The 24673-nt window shown below is 38.3% G+C and overlaps 1 protein-coding gene across 1 annotated transcript; it reads left to right on the top strand.

The window, feature by feature from the left end:
- Positions 1-12505: 12505 nt before the first annotated feature.
- phox2bb (paired like homeobox 2Bb) lies at positions 12506-16345 on the top strand. The gene is made up of 3 exons (XM_057350259.1): positions 12506-13547; positions 14209-14396; positions 14922-16345. The coding sequence occupies exons 1-3, from the start codon at positions 13307-13309 to the stop codon at positions 15345-15347; spliced, it is 855 nt and encodes a 284-aa protein (XP_057206242.1). The 5' UTR covers positions 12506-13306; the 3' UTR covers positions 15348-16345.
- The last annotated feature ends 8328 nt before the right edge of the window (positions 16346-24673 follow it).

Genomic DNA, 24673 nt, shown 5'->3' with positions numbered 1-24673 from the left:
CTATAGGAAAAAAAGTAATGTGACCCAGTGTCGGCTGGGTCATATACACTTCGTAAGACCTAAACAACGCTGATGCAAGGAAACTTCCTGTTTCCGTTTTTTTAATACTGCACGAACATTTGAACAGAATACAACCAACATAACATTTATAACCGAATCAAAATGCTAAACAAATACATTTAAGAATAAATTATGAGATAAAACAAATCTTTGTGAAGTGGTCTATAAAAAACATTGATTGCATGGACCTGTATGCCAGGTTCTATTAGTACTTGAATACAAATACTAATAAAATAACAACAACAACAAAAAACTCTAATCATATTATTGACATTATAAATTTTGTAACATACTAATAAGATGGTACTAAAAAATTATTTATGCAAAATACTAATTAAAAAATTATAACATTAGAAATTATGACACACTTTAAAAAAAAATCTTCTAATTTTGCGATGACAAATAGACCTATAGTTATGCAAACATAAATTAATCATCAAACATAAAGTGTGTTTGAAGTATCGAAGACGTGAAAGTGCAACATATTTTTTAACCATTTATTTAAAAAGGTCCTTTTTATAATACTCATTTAGTAAATTTTTATTTTTAAATTTATTTTAAAATGAGATATTTTCAATGTGGCCTCAGACACTTGGATCTCGTATACATGTATTGATAGAGAGACGTATATTTTGCCAGAAATATATTACTTCGGGGATATGAAATACAAGACAGACGGGAAAGAGACAGAGAAATAGAGAGAGAGGCCTTGGCTGCATGTGGGAGCATCCGCAAGCAAGAGAATAATCACAATGTAATCAGATTGCCTCGTTTGATAATGGACGGCGGGAAAACGAAGAGGAATTCCAGGCAAATTTGTGCAAATAAAAAAAGATTCCTCCTGACATGATGTGCCGGTGAGAGCCAGGATCTAATGAGGTGTAATTTGTCTAAGAGCATCCCCCTCCCTTCCTCCCAGCCACTGTATTCTACTTAAGAATCAGAGTTCATTTCATGAACTGCCCATCATCCACTCTCCCATCATTCCCGTTCTCTCACTTTTCTTTCTCTCTGCCAATGACCTGACTTGCCTGAAGGTATGCAAGACTTCTTTGTATGTGTCTTTACAGAAGGCTCATCCATATCAGGTGGATGTTGCAACATAGAGCAATAGATGGAGTTGACTGGTGAAGTATGAGTTGTGCTGCTGGCAGGAATGATGATACAGTCAACATGTGGGGGGGTGTTTTGTGTGGTCTCCCCGACCAAATATATTTCTGCAACATAAGCAAGCACGCACACTTTTCTTTCTGCTGGTGAGATGACTCCTCCTCTCCTGAGGGGAGAATTACCTACAGCCATCCAACGCTTCCCCTTGCCATTCCTCACAGCTCCCATAAATTATTGGAGATTTTCATATTTCAGATTTCATCTACATTCATCTAGCGCATCTGGGTGGTACCGGGCAGGACTGATAGTGGAGGAGGGGGCCAACAGGGCGTCAGAGAGGAGAGTTGAACGTTCGGCAAGCTGGTGGTGGGGCCCCTGAGATGGCTCTAATTGAATTGCAAGGCCCTTGATTAGATTAGCCTTGCGGCAGCTTGCTGCCAATCTGAAGTATGGGTGACTTCCATCCTACTTAACCCCTCTGGCCCACCCCACTACACACACACACCCACAGCAGTTGATGCACACCGTGCCGAGCAGCCAGCCAGGCAGGCGGGCGGAGTGCCCCCTATACTTTTAGAGCATCAGAGTTTGGTGCTTTTGTGATTTTTCTTTCTTTGTCGCTCATTGTAAAAAAGCCGATCTTTCACCGGCAGGTCCTTCTACTGGAAACCCATCACCCCCCACTTCAGTCACTGCTGCTGGCCCAGAGTTAATTCAATTACTCTCAATTTGTTTGTGTGTGTGTGTATACATGCATCTTCCACATGTTTAGAAATGTGACTACAGTCAATAGTTACAAAAACAAGACAACATGTAATTGGTTTAAAAGCTTTTTAAAACATGGAAAAGACAGAATTTATGTATAGAGTTTGTGTGAAAAACAAAGTAAGGAAAGTCTTCTGTTAAAAAGTATTTGCAAACATAGTCCAATTGGATGTAAACATCGGTCAACCACTGAATTAATCCTTTCATGCAGTGGATGTCACAGCTCTCCACTTCATATTTGTGTCTCTCTTCCCACCTTTATAACCATAACCCCATCACAAGGCCTCCCCATCTTCAGCTTCCCTCTGGCGCAGCCTTGCCTCACTCCACCTCGGTGCCCTGAGTGGATGGATAAGGTAGATGAGTATGCGCTGTTGTATGGCACAGAGAAATCATTTTGTGATGCAATTATCATCTATTGTAGCATGTAATTCTTTCAGGTCTCTGTTTAACAATAATCTCATGTAGAATGTCTGGGGCCAGGTCCTTTCTTTCTCTATTGTTCTGTACTCCACTGAAAAACCCAATCCAATTGGAGGCTTCACTATTGGATTTTTCCTCTGTAGAATAAACTGGAATCATATTTTTGCGGGATAATATCAATACATCTTGCCCAGGGAACTCAAAGAGACAAACAGATAAAGGGAAACTCGTAGAGAGGAGGAGGAAGACATGATAGAGAAGGATAGATGTTGAAGGAAGGCATGGAAACTGCTTGTGGCTGAGGTAACGGTTATAGTGGATACATGCCACCCCAACATGCCACACAAAATATGCACTGTGAAAAAAACACTGCGCTGTGCAAAAATGCTAAGTATCTGAGATTGTAAAAGACAAAAAGAATCTCATTAAAAATACAATCAATGTTATTTTCCAGTGCTTTTTGCAATGTTGCAAAGCAGATTTATTTAAAATACAGTTGAGAAATAAGAAAACAAAACAGTATAGAAACAAGAAAAAAGAATACTAGAAAACAGGAAAATTATAACATTTGACACAGCAATTTTTATTGTGAAAGCTGTTTATAAGATGTGAGCAAAAACAGAAAATATCTATCTTTACAATTGTAGTTCATGTAACAACTGCGAAAGTGTATGACTATATCCATACATACCAAGTGTCAAAGAGAGAATGTTGGATCCTGCTGACTGGGTTTTCTGAATATAAAGATGGCTAAATTGACGTGTCAATTATAAACCTTTTCAAGTTTATACCATTCAAAATAAATGCTTGCCGTTTTATCTGAATGCTCATTAGTGTAAAGACGATGCCTTATATATGACACATTTTTCACACTATATACTGCTTCATGTTCATTTACACAATGAAAATAAATTATTATGTCTTACAACATTTAAGAAATATTAAGATTTTTCACTTTTGGCTAACAAGTGCTAACAAAGTACTGACTACATCAACTGCATTTTAAAGCACACACACACAATGCTCTTCAGAAGACCTCCAATCATTTACAACATCCAACAACAAAACTGTGGAGTTCATGCCAACTTGAGGATATGCTGTCATTAATGGTGGACAATACAAAGAACACTGAAATTCTCACATTTATTTTAATTTTCAGGTTGTTACATTGACAATATATTTTGTAATGAAAAGGTGAATGATCTTAGACTTTTGGAGCCCCTCTTACAGACATACATTCTCCGATATGTGCTACATAGAGACACACTTCAATCCCCTCACCTGTTTACAACAGAATATGTCTGTCTCCTCTAGTCTGCCAGCACTCTAGACAGACCCAGAGTCATCCATCCATCCCACCCAGCTTCCCTCTCCCCACTCTCTCACTTTTCATAATTATTAAATTACGCTCTGCGGCTTCCATTAAAAGGGGGACAGTTTTTTCTTAACCACCTGCTCTTCCCCCTCCACCATGCGTTTTACACCATCAATCTCTTAGTGTTACCGGACCCCTAAAAGCTTTCTGAATCCTCTATAATGGGAAGGCAATGTGGGGTCAGTATGAAGGGGGATGCTGGTCATTTTCTGTGTGTGTGTAGTGATGCCTCAGCACAAGTCTTGTGGTGGTGGTGGGGGGGACATGTTGGTCATTCTATCTGTGTAAGGTATTGTGTGCTAACACCCGGTCACTAACTGTGACCCCACAAAAGACAAAAGAAGGGGTGCGGTAAGAACACACAGACACACCCAGTGGGTTGGTCAGTATTCTGCCAATGATGTGTTATGTGCCTTAGGGCAAAACATTGACCCCAAGTGAGGCCAGCTAAACAAAATACCAAACTACCAAACTATCTATGTATCTGTCTGTTTGTCTGTCATCAATCCATCAAACAAATCAGCTTTCCTAGCATCCTCTGTATCTGTTTCTTTAGCATCAGTTAGTGTATTGCATTGATATTCTATCAATGTGTCATTGGTATGCAGGTATTCAACAAGCACACTACTTTGGAGCCATGAATTTGTATTCTTAAAAGGAACAACATACGACTATATTTCTATCCATGTACCTGTACATTTGCATATTTAAATTGGGCATGCACTTTTAGTGTGTGCCTAATGCTGAATTTATATATATGTTTCCTAGATTGAGTTGTTTAGTTTCTGTGAGCATAGATAGTATGAAAAGGTGTGTGCGCTTGTTCACACTGATGTGGTGTGTGTATGTGTGTGTGGTGTAATCACTGTGTCAGCACAGATGGAAGACTCTAGGCAGAGAGCTGGTGCTGATCGCTCAGTTCCCAGCATGCCTCTCATTACCTAATGCTCATAAAGCCACTCATATTATTCATCTCTGACAGCTTAGCCTGCTCTGCATAACCTAAACAAATCCTTCACACTCACACACAAACACACACTTACGCACACTCATAAACAAAGAAGAGCTCTCACAGAGATAAAGGTAAGCAAACATGCAAAAAACAAACAAACAATACTTTATATAATTTTACTATATGTTTGAGCAAAGAAAGAATTACGTGAGAGAATGTCTAAGGCAGACAAACACAACTACACTGAAATAATCACAAATTTCCTATACACAAATGATATATTAAACATACTAGACGCGCACTGGTGCACACATAGACACACACTTAAGTTGAGCCCAGACAACACAAAATTACACATGCTGTATGAGAGATGAACAACCTTAATAACACCTTAAACTTTTCTCCCTTCCTCTCCCTCCTCTCTCTGCTTGCCTTCACTTCCCCCTTTAACGTTCAGTAATATGATTAGCGTGCAGCTAATGGCCTCTCCTTCTGGTGCTTGGAGACATTCTGCCCAGACCTTGGAAGGCACACCAGGCCTGCTGCAAAGAGGCTGCATCTGCAGAGAAAGAGAGAGAGAGAGAGAGAGAGAGAGAGAGAGAGAGAGAGAGAGAGAGAATCTACTCCTCCTCCCCCAGAGCAAATCTATAGGGAGAGAAGGCAGAGACAGGTGCATTTCTGCACAAATCGAGTTAGCCAAGACATGCCACATCCAATTGGACTAAATTGATGTGAGAGTTTGTGATGTCTGCCGTGGGTACTACAGCAAAGGTCAGTGTGCCGAGACAATGACATCAATCTGCCCTGCACGTGGCTAAGAAAAACTCTCTTCTTTTCCCCCCAATTCACATGCCCGCGAAAAATAAAAGATTATGGGTATAAAATGCGTGTTGCTGAACTAATTTCTTTTATTACTGTTTTCTTTTACCTTTTGTTTGTAAGAAGGAAGGATGTCATTATGTGATTAATGACAAAATAAAAAAAATGTTTTTTAATTTTTTAAAACTATACTAGCAGACATCTGAATGGGCCATGAGCACAAACTAAGCACACATTCAGTACATAATTCAAAGTGAGACGAAAGTTTTTGTCTCAAACAAGAGAAACTGAAATGAACAAGTCTGGCACAGGATTTGCTTTCCGCAACTCTTTCATTTTAGCCCAGGTCTGAAAATAGATATTTCTGGCTATTGCTGCCATCCCACCTATATTCAGAAAACCACTTTCTTTTATCACATTAGCGTTATTGCCACTATCGGGTGTTGACTCCGCAGCTCAATATCTTACCTCAGGCCTCTAACTTCTGTTTCTGTGATATGAGTCTGGCCCGAGCTCAACATCTGAACATTGCTCCTTAATCCTGAAACTCATTCTACATTTAAACATACACTCCTAACAATTCTAAAACTCATAAGTGTTCTCATGGCAGGAGGAATCTTGATGCAATATTATTATGCATACTTACTGTATATTAGTGAAATATACAGTATAATCAAATTATAATATAGAATATTCTACTAGTTGTTGATCAGAAATTAGATTTTCTGTTTTTCTGTCAAAGTATTACTGTAGGATTGTTGTAAAACCTGAACCTTTCAAATAGGAACATATGTTTATTTCATTCACCCTTCAACAAATAATACGCAGATAAATTCGCAGAAATAATACGCAGATAAATAAGTTTTGCCATCCAATTCATAAAGTAGTTTTATTAAAGTATGAATACAGTATAGTGTTTGGTGTGTCTGTGAGAAATAATGGTAACACTTTACAAGAAGGTGCTATTTGTTAACAATTAGTTAATGCATTTCATGTTAATTTCAGCATTTACCAATATATTATTAAAATCAAATGCACCATGAACTAACATGAATAATTGTATTGACACGAACTAACATTAATAAGGATTAATTCATGCTGAAAACCTAAAATGTTCATTGTTAGCTAATGTTAGCTAATGAATTTACTGCTGTTAACAAATATCAACCTTTTGTAAAGTGCCACTATACCGAAATATCAATAAATATTTTTCTAAACATTGATCTGATAGTTATCAAGTATGATCGACAGAGAAACCACAAAAAGGCTACTAAAAAACGGAGAGAGCCTAAATCAATGGGGAACTCTAAAACATATAGCTGTCTTTAAAAATAGTCTATCAAGTACAACCAATTTTTCAGGCAAACTGTGGTCACATCAAACACCAAAATAATCGAAAGGTATTGATAATTAAATATATTTATGATAGGTAGGTTATTCAAAGCATCTTGGAGATGTTACCACAGTTGTTAATGTGTTCAATTTGTTTTCTGTCTGTAATTCCAGAATGGTAACATCCGATGTGGGGGGGGGACAAAAACCTCACATAATTATTAACTGGCAAATAACGCCTGTCTAAGACCATCTCTTAGTCTATAATGACGTAAACTTTTACATTTTATTTTAAAAAATTTGGAAAAACTAAATCTATTTTTTGTTGTTGAAATGTGAGATATGCAGGTAACTATCATTAACAGTTAACCAGCCTGCTACATATGATGCCTTGCAAGCACACCTCTCATCGTGTTACAAAAATGGACAATTATTGGTACATAAAATAGCCTAGCCTATGTCTTTAGAAAATGAAACGATTAATGACGTGAACAAAATCACATTGTGCTAACGCCAGGTGGGGAGAATACAATCGTAATCCATCAGCCCTCCCAGCAGAGCTATTCCATTAAACCACATTAAGCAAGTTTGGGTTGATCTAACACCTTCGACTCTCAAAGCATTTTTCCCACCACATACTATTAATACTCATTTATGTTCTGTTCAGGTCTAAAAACAAAGCCGCTGACCGAGAGATTCATCATCGCTACCAGCTCGCGTTTATCACATTATAAATGGATGATGAGATATGAGATGGCTAGACTGTAGTAGATCTAATACATGTATCATAACATTACATTTTTCAGAGAAGACCATGTGGCACTACATATATGTAATTGTTAAAGTTGCTTATAGCTTCTCATCTGAATAACGTTATCTTTACTCCAATACTTGAACAATATGTACTGCAGAAGATAGATCTAAGACTGACTGTTAAAGTCACAAATGTGTTTGTGTTAGAATTTTACAACAATCGATGAAGTATAATTTGTATGCCATTTTCGAAGTAATGAAGTCACAGCAAAATGTATTTTTACAACTATGCTTTTCTTAAAAAGAAAGAGAAAATAACAACAAGTAGAAATGTAATAAAAACGGATAAATCTCTTCAGACCTATAAGACCGCGAGTTCAAATGTTCATGAGCGTTGGTTCTATGACCCTTGATATCTGCTCTCATTCATCAAAAACATTCGCTTATTGCAGGACAAATGTAAAATCCAAAAATCATGACAAGGAAAAAATGATTTATCGTCATGTATGGAGACAGAAGAATGCCGGTCATTGTTTTCCCAATGAGAGACGTAATGTTCATCATTGGCCCTGCTGCGGACTGCAATAGCGATCCAGTATGACAGACAGACATATAGGCCCATTAACAACTTACAATTATTTTTTGCCATTTATAGTTGTCGCTATATCAGGCCTATTATTGTTGTTGTTGTTGTTGTTAAAGATTAATTATTCGACGAATTAATCATTCGAACAGTCCAGGCGTTATTTTGGCATTTTATAATAAATGTGTTGATTTGGCCTACAGTAATCAACTTGAAGACCAACAAGAAACCCCAGAGAAACCAAAATAGATTTTTTTCAACATTAAAAAACACTAAATCATTTTTGATGTGACACTGTGTGCCCTTTTTACGTAGCTGGTCAATCGCTTAATTCCAGTAAACCTTCGTTCAGTACAATAGTCTGCTGTCTGCCACTAATGCATGTGTGATTAAGCATTTATCTTAGCACACGGGCAATATTAAGCCAGCAGGTCCTACAGAGACTCAGATGCCTTCGGGGGGCCGACCAGCCAGCTTGTGTAGGCTCATGGAGACGGGCTTTGGTTAATGACAGTGACCCGAGCTTCATCGACCATTCTATTCATAACGGCCTGCTGGCTGATTTATGAGATCGGGGCTAATAATTGTCAATTGCTTTAATGCGGACAACAATGCCAGTGTGTTAAAAAAATATGCCCCCTCTCATTTGTTTGTCCTCGTTTGTATAAATGACCTTGCTGTTCTACATTAGCCATGTTAAAACAAATAGCGTCTTAAACATTGACAGACAACAAAATACAGAGCCTAAACAGTCGCTTAAACAGATGTAAACACAATGCTTCGTTTCGGCATCACCATTAAAATTAACAAAATAATTTTGTAATGGGCAATAAATTCTTAAAATAGTATTTAAAATTTAAATTCCACTTTAAATTATAGCATTTTGACTACAACTTGTCAAGCAGCCCTAAGGAAAATTAACCATGTGTTTATTGAAGGCCTAGTGATTTTTGGCAGATTGATTATCATTTGAATTGCTAGTTTTTTTTACATATATCATGGCAAAGCTATGGTTTTCATAAAGAACAAAATTAGTTGTAATTGATACCCTTAAGATAGGCCAAAAATACAGGTTATCTTATAATAGAGAACAATTGGAGATGGGCCTTTCTTTCCAAATCTAATGAGGGTCACTGTTAAACCAGCGTTACACAGCAAGGGATGAAACGATGACAGGGGACTCCGATAAGAATTTAATTCCATCTCATTTTAGACAATTTTATGAATCGGGTTCTTAAACACTGGCAAGAGATTAAATAATCACATCTTTTCAAAATCTTATTTCGGTCCGGTCGATGGCATTTCTACTCCCGTTAATGTCGACTTAGAGGTTGGAGTAATTTCGTAATTGATTCCGAGCACAGGATCTCGGCGGGGCCAGAGCCGCGTTAGAGGGTAATATGTTTGCTAATACTGTCCCTGCAGAATAAGATTTTTATGCTAATCCGCTCCTCCGAAAGCCAGACATCATCGTGGTCACTTGGGAAGGCCCGTGAGCTGAGCTGACCATAACAAGTTGCTATCACGAATACACCGCCTATATATGGGACATCTCTTACCCCAACTCTAAACTGGGTTTTGACCATATTCTCAAAAAAGGCAAGTGATTTTATACCCTGTAATTATGGATATATTAATAAAAAAATCCAAACACACGTCTTTCATACCACTTGAGAAATTTAATAGATTTGCTGCAAGATTATTCGTTGGGAATAAACATGGCAGAATAAATGATCACATGTAAATGACAATATTTTTAAAATTATGTTCATGTTTTATATGAACTAGAATATAATCTAGTTTCGTTTAACTGCATTGTTACTTGTGATATTGGCTAGTTTAAACAGAACAAGGCAATACAACCCTTAAACTATTACTTCTTTTGTCAATGATATTTTTAAAAATTAGGAGAGGACTATCTGTAAGAGACTGTAATTGCTATTGACAGTCTTGAGTTATAATTGATGATTGCTGAATCGTTGAAGATCAAATTCTAGTTTAAAAACAACAAGCAAAATATCCATTGGAGCGATGTTCAGAAACAATCAAATTATTGAATAATGGATAATTATAAAACTAACAATTTATCAATATAAAATAATTTTCTAAAAATAAAACACAACTTTTATTATTATTATTAACATTATATAATTATTATTAACTTAAAAGTCAAAATTCAATTTCCAATTCAATAAAAAACTATATAGCGCTTTTTACAATTTTCACTGCATTATAAATAAATAACAATAATAGTAATAATAGATTAATAAATAAAATAGAGACAAACTATGGTGTTAAATGCATGGTGACGAAAGAAATGATAGAAAATAGTTCTAAAGCTTACACTCTATAACCACACTTAAAATGCATAAATATATAGGCTATATTTATTTCCTCTGACGATCTAAAGATTTTCCGAGCACCTTGTGGTCGGACTGACAAGGAGTCTCACGATTCTGCGTTCACTTATTCATTCCTCTTTTTCTTTTCTCTTTTTCGGATTGATCTACACACAAAGACATTTTGCTTTTCTTTTTGTCCTCCCGCCGACCCAGAGAGCACCGAGCAAGAGAGCAGGCGGGCAAAGGATGAAGAAGTCTCGACTGCGCCTTTTTAAACTTACAACCTTATTGTCAGCCACTTTGCCACCAAAGATTTAAGATCTTGCTGGCTTCACGGTGATTTGATTTATTTAAGTGAAACCATATGGACGTTGTTATTTATAAGTCATTAAATCACAAATTAACCTCTAAATTACGGTTATTGCACCATTATCAGACTGTTAATCACTGATAATTTACAGTTTTACGGATGGCTATTAGAATGGGGATTATTTTAAAGTGCTTCGCGCTGTTGACCTGTTAATGATATTATGCCGGTGGATGCTGATTTAACCGATTTATTACAGAGTAGGCCTATAGTCGAGAGGATCTAAACACTATACTTGAGAATAACAGGCGCTACAGTGTGTATGTCAGCGTGTGTTTTGTTTTCTTAAAGCATCGAGGTGGATATGTCGCTCATTCAAACTGTAATCTCAAACGTTTGATGTTGACATTTCAGACCGCCCAAAAGATCGCAGAACCAGTTGATAAAAGGAGATGTTGAAAATATAAAAGAGGGGCGTTTCAGTGGCTGGTGGACTAGAGAACACGAGAATAAAGAGCTGCTTGAATAGGAGAAACGGATGGTAAACGCTATAATTGTATTTGCCTCGGCAACATATCAGAAAGGACTGTTTTCAGCCCTTTGTATGTTATTAGATTAATTCCTCCCGATGCCTTCTTTTCCGTTCGCAGACGCGTGGAGGGAGGACGGTGGGCCAGTTGGTCTTTGGTTTCAATAATCAAATTAACCGTTTGCTACATCTTTTAGTCACAACTCGCGTGTAGAAAGAAAAAAAATTTACATAATAGGATGCGGGTTGTATTATAGAAAGACTGAACTTTTAATCGTCTTTTATCTTTTTTTCTTTACAAAGAAGACGAAACTAACTGAAGGAAAAAAGATAATGGAAAGGTTTGGAAAAAACGTTTGAAAAAACGTTATTCCTTGAATAAACATCAGCTCATGAATCTTAACCCGCTTTTAATGGGTCTGTTGCATTTTGCACCAAACGCGTATTTTGACAAACATCTGGTGCAACCACAGGTGCATCTGCTTTCTTTTCCTTAATAACATCACACAACAGGTACCAATCAAATATTTGTTTTTCGTTTATGTCTGCACAAAATCAGGTGATGGCCGTGGCCTTGGTTTTTTTCCAGAAATATGTCGATTGTTTTTGTTTATAATTTTTAAGATGTCCACATCTTTCATATACGAAGTATGATACCTTTTATTTCAAAAGAATTATTTTAAATTAGATTAAAATGACCTCTAGGAATGTTATATATAGCCATAGAAATAAAATCTATATATTGATATATTTTTAAAACGTGTTTAAAATGTCTGATGTTTCTACTACCCATTTAATTCATATGATGTAAATACGTGCAAAGCGCAGCAAGCAACTTGTTACCATAACAAAATTATGTAACTAAAGAAAAAGATTCGATCAGCAGGCTAATTTGCGACTTTGTTATTTGGATAAAAAAATAACGGCAAAAATTGTAATTCCAAATTAATTCATAAATAGCCACATGGAGCAGCCCTATGTAAATTAGCAACTAATTTATAATCACATAGTTGTGCATGCTAAAACATTTTTTCTCTAAACCCGAACTAAATATTTTTCGTCTTATTCTTCTTCTTATTATTATTATTGGGACCATCCAGTAATAAAATTGCTGTTAAATATGGTTGCAATGGAATCAGTTTTAGGCTACATCCTTTATGCTGGCAATGGTTGTGAGTATCCTGCTAAATTAAGCATTGCACATTCTTCTATCATAACACAATAGTCTTTTCAACTGCTGCAATTCAACGGTGAGTGCCAAAGCGGTGCTGTGGAAAACGAAAGAGAAAAGGAGACGGGGAAATACTATCGAAAATTCAGCCCAAGGTATACCGTCGGTTTAAAGGCTTAAAAGCTTGGGGAAAATTGGATCAGGGAGAATCGTCACCCAACTTTCATTATTTCCAAGTGGAATGATTGAATTAAAGGGCAAGATGGCGGTTTGAGCGAGAGGGCTATACGTGGTGGAGGGGGCTGGCGCGTAATGGCGGGGTATTAAATTCTAATTAGAGATGCAGGGGATCAATGATAGGGAGGTTGGACAGCCCGATCCCCCAGTGCCAGCCCAATAGACTGATGAGTTATTGTCATGTAAAAAAGCGCTAGCAATAAGACCCAAACGCTGTGCTATTGTCCAAGCGGAAAGAGCCAAGTTTATTATGAGGACTATATGCTCTAGAGACCTGGGGCTAGGCGGCTCCTTGGGAGGCTTTTCATAAAACAAGGCTCAGCTTCTATAAAGGAGGGCAGTTTTTGAGCAGGCGCCGAGCAGTGCACATCTACCCACGGCACGAGCCTCTTTCAAAGCAGTAAAATTCAGCCATCACAAGCTCCGTCCGCGTTTTGGGTTCCTTTTTTCATGTACTCCTCGCCATTTTAATCCAATTTTAATTTGACGTTTGTGTGTGTATTTTTTTCTTTGGGAGTGCAGCTTTCCTTCTCCACTGAGCCTTTTCAATGTATAAAATGGAGTATTCTTACCTCAATTCCTCTGCCTACGAGTCCTGTATGGCCGGGATGGACACATCGAGCCTGGCGTCAGCCTATGCGGACTTCAGCTCTTGCAGCCAAGCCAGTGGCTTTCAGTACAACCCCATCAGGACGACATTTGGGGCCACCTCCGGGTGTCCGTCGCTTACACCGGGCTCCTGTAGTCTGGGCACCCTGCGGGACCACCAGAGCAGTCCGTACGCCGCAGGTAAGCCCAGAGTCACTTTTAGTTCGCCAGCTGAGAGACACGAGAATCACGGCCCCTGTATATAGGACGCCTTGATTGCTTTCGAAAATGGAAATGTGTTTAGTATTTACCAAACGAAATTTGCTTACACAAATGAAAGAATTTATCACGTTAGAAGCGATTGCAGGCAAGAGGTAATTCAGTTACGGGGTTACACTATCCCAGTCACACCCTAACCGCCAACAAAATTATCTTAAGCTGCCAAAATGATGGCATAATTTATTTACTTTGCGATGAGACATAAACCTTCGAAAATAATGAAATAACCAGGGACTTAAGCTCATTATTGACACTGAATTGAAGTTACAGTGGCAACAATGGAGAAGATAAAAACATTTATGACAAGTTTCCAATCCAGTCTCCAATAACATTCAATTAACAGCGTTTCACAGATAACAGGATTACAGCTGCTTTTTATAACATTATCTTTTTTCATGATCTGATAGTATCTTACACAATTTATAAAGCTAGTCCCCCTTTAATACAGAATGTTATTTCTTACTATTATAGTTACATGCTTCATTGCATGGTTTTCAAAACATTTCTGATAACATTACAGCGATTTTCTTAAAATTGTATTTTCACAAATAAATAATAACTGGATTATGTTTTATTTTAACAGTTCCCTACAAGCTTTTCACAGACCACGGAGGTTTGAACGAGAAACGGAAGCAGAGACGCATTCGGACAACATTCACCAGCGCTCAGCTGAAAGAGCTGGAGCGTGTTTTTGCTGAAACTCACTACCCAGACATTTACACACGAGAGGAACTCGCACTAAAGATTGATCTTACAGAGGCTCGAGTACAGGTGCGGCTCCCTTCAATGTTTTTTTTCTGAGATTTTCTGCATTTTTTATTTTTTTTAGAAAAACGTGACACATTGTTAAATATCAAATGAATATTGTGAATTTCTACTTTTTAAATAGCTTTTTAAGGGCTTTTCACAATCCGTGTGGTTTTAAAGCATCTTTCTGATTTTCTGCCTATTTACTGTACATGCATGCAAACCCAAAACGAGAAAAAAAACTACATAAGAGTTTTACTAAAACATAAGAGTCCATAAAAACTCTTTTCTGCTTATAAATATCCTATTTACTGTACATGTATGCAAACCTAAAACGAGAGAAAATCTCGTAAGCGTTTTACTTGCCATCTTTATTTACTTAAATATTTGGTTAAGTGCCTATGTTAAACATATGGAAACAAAATTTAACTTAGGCTATATAACAATTTTCATATAAAAACTATATCGTTATTTATTACCAATATTACCCACTAAAGCAATTCTAATTTAAGACTATTGTAAAATGTAACCAAATAATATGTCCTACAGGTGTGGTTCCAGAACAGGCGCGCCAAATTTCGCAAGCAAGAGCGCGCTGCTGCCGCAGCAGCTGCAGCAGCAAAGAACGGATCTGGGAAGAAAGCAGAATCTCGAGAGGAGGACAGCAAAGAGGCAAAAGCTACTGATCCCGATAGCACTGGTGGTCCCGGGCCTAACCCAAACCCTTCATCTAACTGTAGTGGACCTAGTCCCACCGGAGGACAGGTCAGCGCCACAGGGAACGGGCCGGTTGAACAGGTGAAGACGTCAGTGGCTGGAATGGGAGGCACTGCGCCGAGTCAAGGTTGGGCTACAGCCCCCGGCACCATCACCTCCATTCCGGACTCTCTGGGCGGACCGTTCGCTAGTGTACTTTCCTCATTACAAAGACAGAACGTAGCCAAAGCCACGTTAGTAAAGACCAGCATGTTCTAAGTAAGTGTTTGATGCAGACAACAAAGCGACGGCAGCGAGATTCAGCAAACAAACTCGAGTTTACTCCAGTGACTGATACCATAAAAAAGAGAAGTGAATGCCAAAAGAAGGACTCGCTGTTGAGAAAAACAGTTCTTGTCGCCAACTGACTACTTTCGATGCCATTGGTTTACACCACAAGCTGGATAATAGTATCATGCACATTATACTATCATTTTGACTTTATCCGGACATTTTCGTTATGGCTGTGGTCAACTATCATGTTTAAGTAAAATAACCAATAGACTGCAACGCGTGCGTCTGCTGCAAATAACATTAACGAAGGACACATGACTATACAATGTCATTATACACGTCATTATATCTTGGCGCCATACTTATTTGTTTACATTGACTCTAACCGTACCAATAGCGTAAGTTACATGTCTGCATTACAGAATACTGCCAAATGAGGCATCTGTTATATATTTTTACCTATAAATTTACCAAGCCTTAGAGCCAGGGGCTCTGCAAAAATTCACCTACATATTTACTATTAATCTAATGCGAATTGTTCTTCAAAATGGCACAAGTACATATTTCACTGTTGACAGGAATACGTAAACGTTTTGTGTGTCTTTCTACAGCTGTGTTTTTGTGGCTCAAATTGTATAGTGTTAAAGCGTATTGACGTCTAGATAAGCATTAGACCACATCCCCCTTGTAGTTCACCGAGTCTTTATAATGTTTTACAAGTTACAACCGGCGCATTCGTTTAAGGGAAAAGGGAATGGATGCAAAACATTGTATTTATTTTCTATATTATTTGCATGTTGTCTTCTCCGTCCAATTTTATAATGAGTTCACCTATTTTGTGAGCAAAATGTAACGTTTTTTGTCCAGGATTTGAGAATTATTTATATGTAGGTAATGGATGCTTATATTTAAGAAGGAAATATTTCTACATGTGCACATAGTTTTCAGGTGTACCATTGACATGGCTGTTATAAAAACAATTACGATGCTAAAATTATAATAGTGTCCGACTTTTGAATTTATGACGATGTAATATCTTCAAAGCTTTATATTACCTAAAAGGGCGAAAGAATGTACCTGAAGAAAGCTGGAAAATCTTCTGAATATTCCCCCTAAAGGTGTTGACAACCAAGGTGTATATCTATTTCAGCACCGTGGACAGCAGCACATCAAGAATTGTCACTGTGTCATATTTTCTTATATACAGATTCACTCAGGTGAATCACGCTGACAATACACTGGATTCACCAAATTTACTCAATTTGAGTAGACTCGAGACAATATTTAAACATACTGGGACAAAACGTCCAAACCATTAGCTCGAAAGTGAATAAATTATCTAATTGGCCCAGATGTGTGTAATAAATATACTAGCATGGGCCTACTTGTTACGTCGCTAATGTGTAACGTGTTGTAACAACTTCAACACATAGTTAGGCCATAATATGGACATATTCAGTTAAACACATTTTTAGAGTGTATTTTAACGCAGTTCGTCATAAATTAACATATTATAAATTGATGAACTGAGATGCAGTTGTCATTCACTATATTGGAACAAAAAAAAACTATTAACACGTTAGCACAATTTGACAAGATAAAGGTAGTGAGAACAAATGATCGCGTGTTACTTAAGAGTCATTGCTTAACCGGAACACTGTGACATGTCAGTTCAGTGGGATATATTCTATCCTGATTATCTGGTGCTGTGGTGGCGTCATCCAACACTCGATGTCACTTAAAGAGAGAAATAGAGAAGAGAGAAAGAAAACAAAAAGAACCCAAGCGAAAAAGTATAAGATGTACAGGTATGTAACTCGGTTTCTCTGTATAGTAGCTACAGAGATATATAAAATAAAATAAAACCGTTTTAAAGACATAACCAACGAGATTAGAGGAATAGTCCCCACTACTTGACCATAGACATTTTTGGGTGAATCATTTCTTTAAGGCGCTTAAAAAAGGAAAATCATCTTTCTCTTCTCGAATTTTGTCAGATAAAGAACATTTCAAATGCATTATATTCAGGGGACATAAAATGCATAATATGAAAAAGGACAACTGATAAGGGTGGGGCCAAGACATCATTTGAGTTGAGTTTGAGCGCCTTCTGTTGATCTAAGAAGAGAATAACATGATTTTTTTTTCGATTTACACTTGCTTACCCAAACAGAAAAATGATGTATAGAAATATATGTAAAACACATATAAAAACACAACATACATGTTCGTCTATGGTTTCCACAGATATAAAAATATGTGTCAAATACTTGTGTGCAACATATATTTCAAAATATTACAAAAATGGCCGTTTTCATTTGTCACAAATATTTTCCCAAATACATAAATATATGAGCCATATACAGTATATATGGATAAAACATATTTAGCATTACGATTAGAGGGGATCAGTGTCTCATTTAGTTGGGTTGTTGACCTTTGACTTTAACTTGTCTCAATTGGATGCTGTCAATCAAAAAATACCATGAAATAAGGTTGCATTACTTGGCAGGAATGTTGGTTGAGGAAGTGCTGCTGTTTTTAAAGAAGAATTTCTGTAAACATTTTTAACAGTTCTATTGAGAAAAACTTAAAAATTCCACATTGAACCCTCATTGATTGTGACAAACAATCATATAACAATCATATAGCCTTTGCATTGCAGAATGAAGCTTTTCAGAATGTCACCATTGATGAGGTTTGTATGTGGAATGCCTAAGTTTTTCTTAATGGTCTAAAAATAGTTTACATCAAAACAGCTGCATTTTCTTCACCAACATTTTTACAAATTAACATTACATTATTTCATGAGTTTTGCTGATTGACAGCATAAAACTGAAGAAAACTGCATTGTGTCTTTGTGTTTCAAAATCAAAACACGGGTGTTTATTATGAAACACCACTGCAATGAAAGAAAGACAAGTTAAAGCCAAGAGTCAACATCCCAACTAAATGAAACACTAATCACCCTAATGCTAAATATGTTTTATCTGTACATGACCACGTATATATGGCTCATAGGCTATTTATGTATTTGGGAACATATTTGTGACATATATGAAAATGGCCATTTTTGTAATATGTTTAAATAGGCTATATGTTGTATATACAGTATGTACAAGAATTTGACATATATTTGTGACATATACATTTCCATATAGGCCTATCATTTTTTTCTGTATATGGGTAGACTCAAACTACTGTATATACTGCACTGCATCTGCTATATAAAGTCTATAAAAATGAAATTTTAAACATGACAAGTTGTGAAAATGTTCACAAGGAAATTCAATATCTGCATGGATGGAATACAGTAGGTCAAATTCATGAAATTCGAAATTGACTGTAACATAACAGAACAAAAATGTGTATCCTAAGAGAATGATTAGGAACTAGGCTACTGGTTGTTGTAGCAGTTAAGATAGAGTGGCCCTCGAATACATTGAATTTTCTTCAGCAGAGGCAGCTCTGTCTAGTGGAAAGCAATCCGAACATTGGATTGATTAAAACGATGTTAGACAGTCTCTCCTGGACCAGTTTTCTCAGTTTAATGAAATTTTATAAAAAAGTCACTTAACGGCGCTTGCGTTTAGTTTCCAGAACTAGTTTCGAACACTATACTGACACCTGTCGACCTGGATAAATGAATTTTCTTTGCAAACTACTGGTTCTTTACCGCTCCCTGCTGGTAGATGCTAAATATACAATGTACATTTAATGTAGTACAAAAGGATGTTTTGCCACAAGCACTATATATGACGTTTGTAAAAATCGATTTCAGTGGTAAAAGTAAAATATGTTTAAATAAATATATCATGTATAAATGTATATTGTTTTCTTAATAAAATACATATATAACACAATGTAATTAATTAGCATTTTTATGATTTGCTTTACATTTTTTGCAACAGCCTGTCAGGGGTTTGTGGGGGAAGAACCCAATTGCAGGCAGCGTTGGACAACAGACTTTCATAATAAAATATAAAACACAAAACAAAGGCCCACGAGGGGGTAAAACAATAATGACAAAGGGAATAATCAAGTAGACAACAGGAACACAGACTAACTAGACTAGATGAATACAACACTAGACAAATAACTACACTGACTGGACTTGACTTACTTGACTCTTGGTAACGATCACAGGCAAGACAATACTCTCTGTATCAGAGACATGTCACAAAACGAACTAGCACAGGACAGAAAACACAAGGGCATTATATAGGGAAACAAACAAAGGAAAATTAACAAGGGAACAGGTGTAGGGGGATGAAACACTGAGGAGAAGCTAACGAGGAATGAGAGGGCGGGAACAGAAACGCGACATCGGAGAGAGAGAGGATGTGGAAGGCCGAAAGTGCCAAAATGTCTCTCTCCACACATAACTTAAGGCTTTGCCATGACACTGCCACAAAACCAAGAATAGACATGACGAGGCAGAGTCATGACAGAAGCCCCCCTTAATGAACACCCCCAGGTGTTCACCAAGGGGTAGACTAACGTGACAGGACCGATTGGGTAACAGACAAAATCCAACAAAACATGGTGAACATTAATAATGGGAGACAAGCAATGATAATAAGTGGGTTGGGGTGGGACAATAAAAATAACAAACAAGGTGGGGGGGGACAACAGAGTCTATGGGGGAAAGTCCATAGGGGTTAGAGCTAGGTGGGGAAGCTTTAGTCTGGGGCGGCGCTCGAAAGCGCGAAGTCCCGGGGGACTTGACGGGAGAAGTCCTGGGGGGACCTGCCGGCCACATGGCCGGACCGGAAAAAGTATGTGAGACCGGCTGAAAGGCCGGCTGGACAAGGCTGGGGACCGACTGAGTCACCGGCTGGAACGCTGGCTGAGACACCGGCTAGAAGGCTGGCTGAGTCACCGGCTGGAAGGCCGGCAGCACCGGGCTGGATACCGGACTGGACGCCGGCTGCACCGGACTGGATACCGGGCTGGATGCCGGCTGCACCGGACTGGACGCCGGCTGCACCAGACTGGACGCTGGACTGGACACCGGCTGGGACGCCGGCTGGGATGCCGGCTGCACCGGCTGGGTTCCGTGCCCCTTTCCGTTGCCTTTTCTTCTTCAGCCGAACCACCAGACTGGTGGTCGGCTGAAGGAATGAGGTGAAGGGCGCGGCTGGCTCCAGGTTGGACGCCTCCGACGCGCAACTCCAGGACTCCCCTCCTCCTTCGCCTGCCTCGAAGGCTGACTGGTGGAGGGGAGGATGCAGAGAGCGAGGTGGACGGTGCAGTGATGCCCACGACTCCGATCTGCATAGCACGATCCTCCGGAACACCGGCGAGAAAGAGGATGTGGAAGGCCGAAAGTGCCAACACACATATAACCTAAGGCTTTGCCATGACTCTGCCACAAGACCAAGAATAGACATGACATAATGAGGCAGAGTCATCATGACACAGCCACCTCTCACTGTGGTGGGGAGAAAGCTCTACTTTATGCATGTCAATAAATGCTGCGATATAAAAGCATGCATTTAGACCTAACAGATGCTCAGACAAAAGGCGGAACATTATTTTCTATTCACAAAAAGTTTATTTTTGCTGTCATTCGGGTTGTTGTCTTTATTAGCAGAAATTGTTAAAATTTACTAAGACCTTTACTACTATTAAAGTGAGCAAGGGGGACATTGTAACATGCTTTTCAAAGATATGTTTTATGAGATTGTAGTGTATTTCGGGGAAACTATGAGTTTAACCACAGTAACATACGTATAATTAATTGTGATTAACCATTAATTATTTTATACACTTTAACCTGATGCAGCAGAGCTAATAACAGCGACAAACTAAAATGTACTCGTCCAGCGAGTGATCAGCAGGTCGTATATCAACTCTAAGAAATATTACTCACCTGGCCTGGAAAAACAATATTCTTACTGTAGTACAGTACCACTTCAGAAATCTTAACGAAATCAAGCAGTTTAAGTGACCTTGATATGTGATAAATAAACACAGAAACAATTCGAGCGTGGATACACATGCGGTTTCTTTATCTACACTACGGGGGAACTAAAACCAACTACTAACAAAGACCAAACATTTACAAACTAACATAAAAACGTAAAAGCAGTAAAGAATGACAGAAATAGATAAAGCAAAGAAAAAGGCAGTATTAAATCAGCTATTCACATCTGCACGAACCATCAAGGACAAATCTCCTTATTTAAAAGGGGCAAAGCTTATTCGCAACTGGTTAGCAATAGTTCAGATACTTGCATTGGCTTCTTTGTTTCTCGGGACACGTGCTGGCGTATCAAAGGGTCCTGATGCGTTCAGAGCGGGCCGTGAGTCCATTGATTTAGTTTGAAGCAAAACTGCCTGAAGAAAGCTGTCTCTGAGGAGAGGCAGGTCTCGAGAGCGCGAACGCACCCAGGAGCGCGAACGCACCCAAGCGAACGAACATACACAAAAGAGCAAGCTTTCTTGCGTGTTCAGATGTTTTAACACAGAAGGCGTCACGCCCCTCCAAGGTGGGCGATCCAATGAGATGAGATAGTTTTGGGCGCGAAAACATGTTTCTTTGTCCGGCACACTAACTCATTTGCATTTATGACCGCCTGGTAGTTTGGAGCAGGAATAGACTTAGAATAGAATAAAATGAGTATGGTATAAAATACATTACGGCGCTATACACCATATTCTAAGACATGAAAAGGGGAACACGTAGATATGAAACATGAAAGGGTTACAATTACATTGACCTGTAGTTTGGACAAGAATGTAAATATACACAGAATACCACTAAGCACATATGCCTTTGAGGTTATAGGTGAAGGAGAATAACATAGAGGCAAGCATACAATGTGGAGATTCATGTGTATACACTTTAAACCAGTCTTTTGTGGCTAAGGAAAGAGAAAGAGACATTCTTTTGGAAAAATTTGAGGCTCTCAGTCCCTGGGGGCCACATGGCTTTTCTCACTTTGGTGAACAGTCCTGTCCTCCCGCAAGAACCTCCTTTGAAGTCTAGGGGAGAGTATCCAAATCTGTCCTGGTTTAGATGAAGGTGTTGAGAATAGGACATTTGGCCAGACTTGTTGGTGCCTGGTCGTAGTCCTGCTGAGAGGTTACTGTGTTTTACGATCACAGATGGTAAACTTTGATCCGACCATACCCTACAAGATTTTGCTTGCTTTTAATCAATCCTTGAAAGCAACTGTGCGTGTGTATTTTCTGAGAAATTCTGATTTAGAGTACAGACATACACTGTAACAGATTTTTGTAAATTGAACAGTATTTTACAGTAATATGCACAGTATAATACTGTTAAATGTGTAACCAGTATTATACTGTAAATAGCAAAGGATTATGGGAAAATGTATGCTCACTACTGTAATTCTTCTCTACTGTAAATAGATATACAGTAGTGCAAATGCCCATGAAAACTGAACAATGAAAAGGGAGATTTCTTTTCAAGTTTTTTTCGTTTGTTGGGAGTGGCAGATAACGGAGGAATGACTCAACAAAAAGGTTAGTATTACTTCTGTAATTATTTTATGTAAAACTTCAAATGCATTAACTTGTTACCAACCAAACATGAATTAGTGGGGCAGTTTGGGTGAGAATAGCATTATTAAGCCATGGTTACCTTTTCCCCTCAGAACCCCTCCCCACCCTAAAGTCAGTGAAAGCATTCAAAAAAAGTTACATTTAAGCGGTGGATTATGGTGGATTTACATGTTATGATTAAATATCATATCTATTTTTTGTTTTTATTAAAACATTTCTGTTAGAACTGTGCCATTTGGAATTTTGGAGGTGTCCGTGGTACCTTTTTCTGGCATTTAACGTAACGTAACCGTCAAAACTGTGGAATACTGGTAAGTAATACCTGTACATTATCCCGCTTATAGGCCCTTTTCACAATGACGTCACTTAACTTCCGCCTTTTCGCAAAGCAGTGTATCATAACATCCGTCTTGCAACAAACAAGAAGAAGAAGAACTTCCGTTTTGTCATCGCGCTGGAATTTAACAACAGTGAAAAAAAACTGACAGAACACATATTCAAGTACTTATCCTAGCACCTTCGTTAACACAAAAAGAAAACAAAACGCTTACCTTCATAATCAAACAGGTACTGTTCAACGAAGAATTTGTATCCTTTATCTAGCTTTGATCTTGTCGTAAAAGCGAAAATTTGTCTGCAAGATGTTTTACATTATCTAGTCGTATTTGTGGCAGATGTGCAAGGGACTTGGTAAACTCCATTCTGGGGCACTAGCGGAAGTAACTTCTTCTTGAGTTTTACTGGCGGATGGCAAACCAGCTTGTAGGTGCATTACCACCACCTTATGAACTGGAGTGTTAGTGGAAGTAACGATACACTGCTTCGCGGCAGAACGGAAGATGAGTGACATTATGTGAAAAGGGCGTATTATACAGGCACTTGCCACATGAGAAAAACCGGACATGAAATGTGAGTTTAAAATATTTTATTAAAAAATTCAAACCTTCCCAGGGCTGTATGTGCTAAAAAAAACTTGGGTCTGTGCTAAGAATAAATTAGCCAGTGTAGCAGCGCGCAAAACAGTTTGTCACAGAGTCTTTGTGTGAAGTGTGTTTGTCGTTGTGCTTTAATCAATGGCGCACCGCTATTTTACTTTAGTTTTAGTCTACTTTAGTGGATGCCTCAGATGAGGAACTCCAGGACTCCCTCCTCCTTCGCCTGCCTCGAAGGCTGACTGGTGGAGGGAAGGCTGCAGGGAGCGAGGCGGACGGTGCGGTGATGCCCACGACTCCGATCTGCATGGCACGATCCTCCAGAACACCCCGGAGAGAGAGAGGATGTGGAAGGCCGAAAGTGCCAAAATGTCTCTCTCCACACATAACCTAAGGCTTTGCCATGACTCTGCCACAAGACCAAGAATAGACATGACATGATGAGGCAGAGTCATGACACAGCCACCTCTCACTGTGGTGGGGAGAAAGCTCTACTTTATGCATGTCAATAAATGCTGCGATATAAAAGCATGCATTTAGGCCTAACTGATGCTCAGACAGAAGGCAGAACATCTATTTTATTTTCTATTCACAAAAAGTTTATTTTTGCTGTCATTCGGGTTGTTGTCTTTATTAGCAGAAATTGTTAAAATTTACTAAGACTTTTACTACTATTAAAGTGAGCAGGGGGGACATTGTGACATGCTTTTCAAAGATATGTTTTATGAGATTTTGCTTGCTTTTAATCAATCCTTGAAAGCAACTGTGCGTGTGTATTTTCTGAGAAATTCTGATTTTCCCAATGGATTTTTGTAAATTGAACAGTATTTTACAGTAATATGCACA

Source organism: Triplophysa rosa, linkage group LG13 (assembly GCF_024868665.1).
Source record: "Triplophysa rosa linkage group LG13, Trosa_1v2, whole genome shotgun sequence".
NCBI classification, from domain to species: Eukaryota; Metazoa; Chordata; class Actinopteri; order Cypriniformes; family Nemacheilidae; genus Triplophysa; species Triplophysa rosa.
This window is presented reverse-complemented; position numbering and strand designations above follow the sequence as displayed.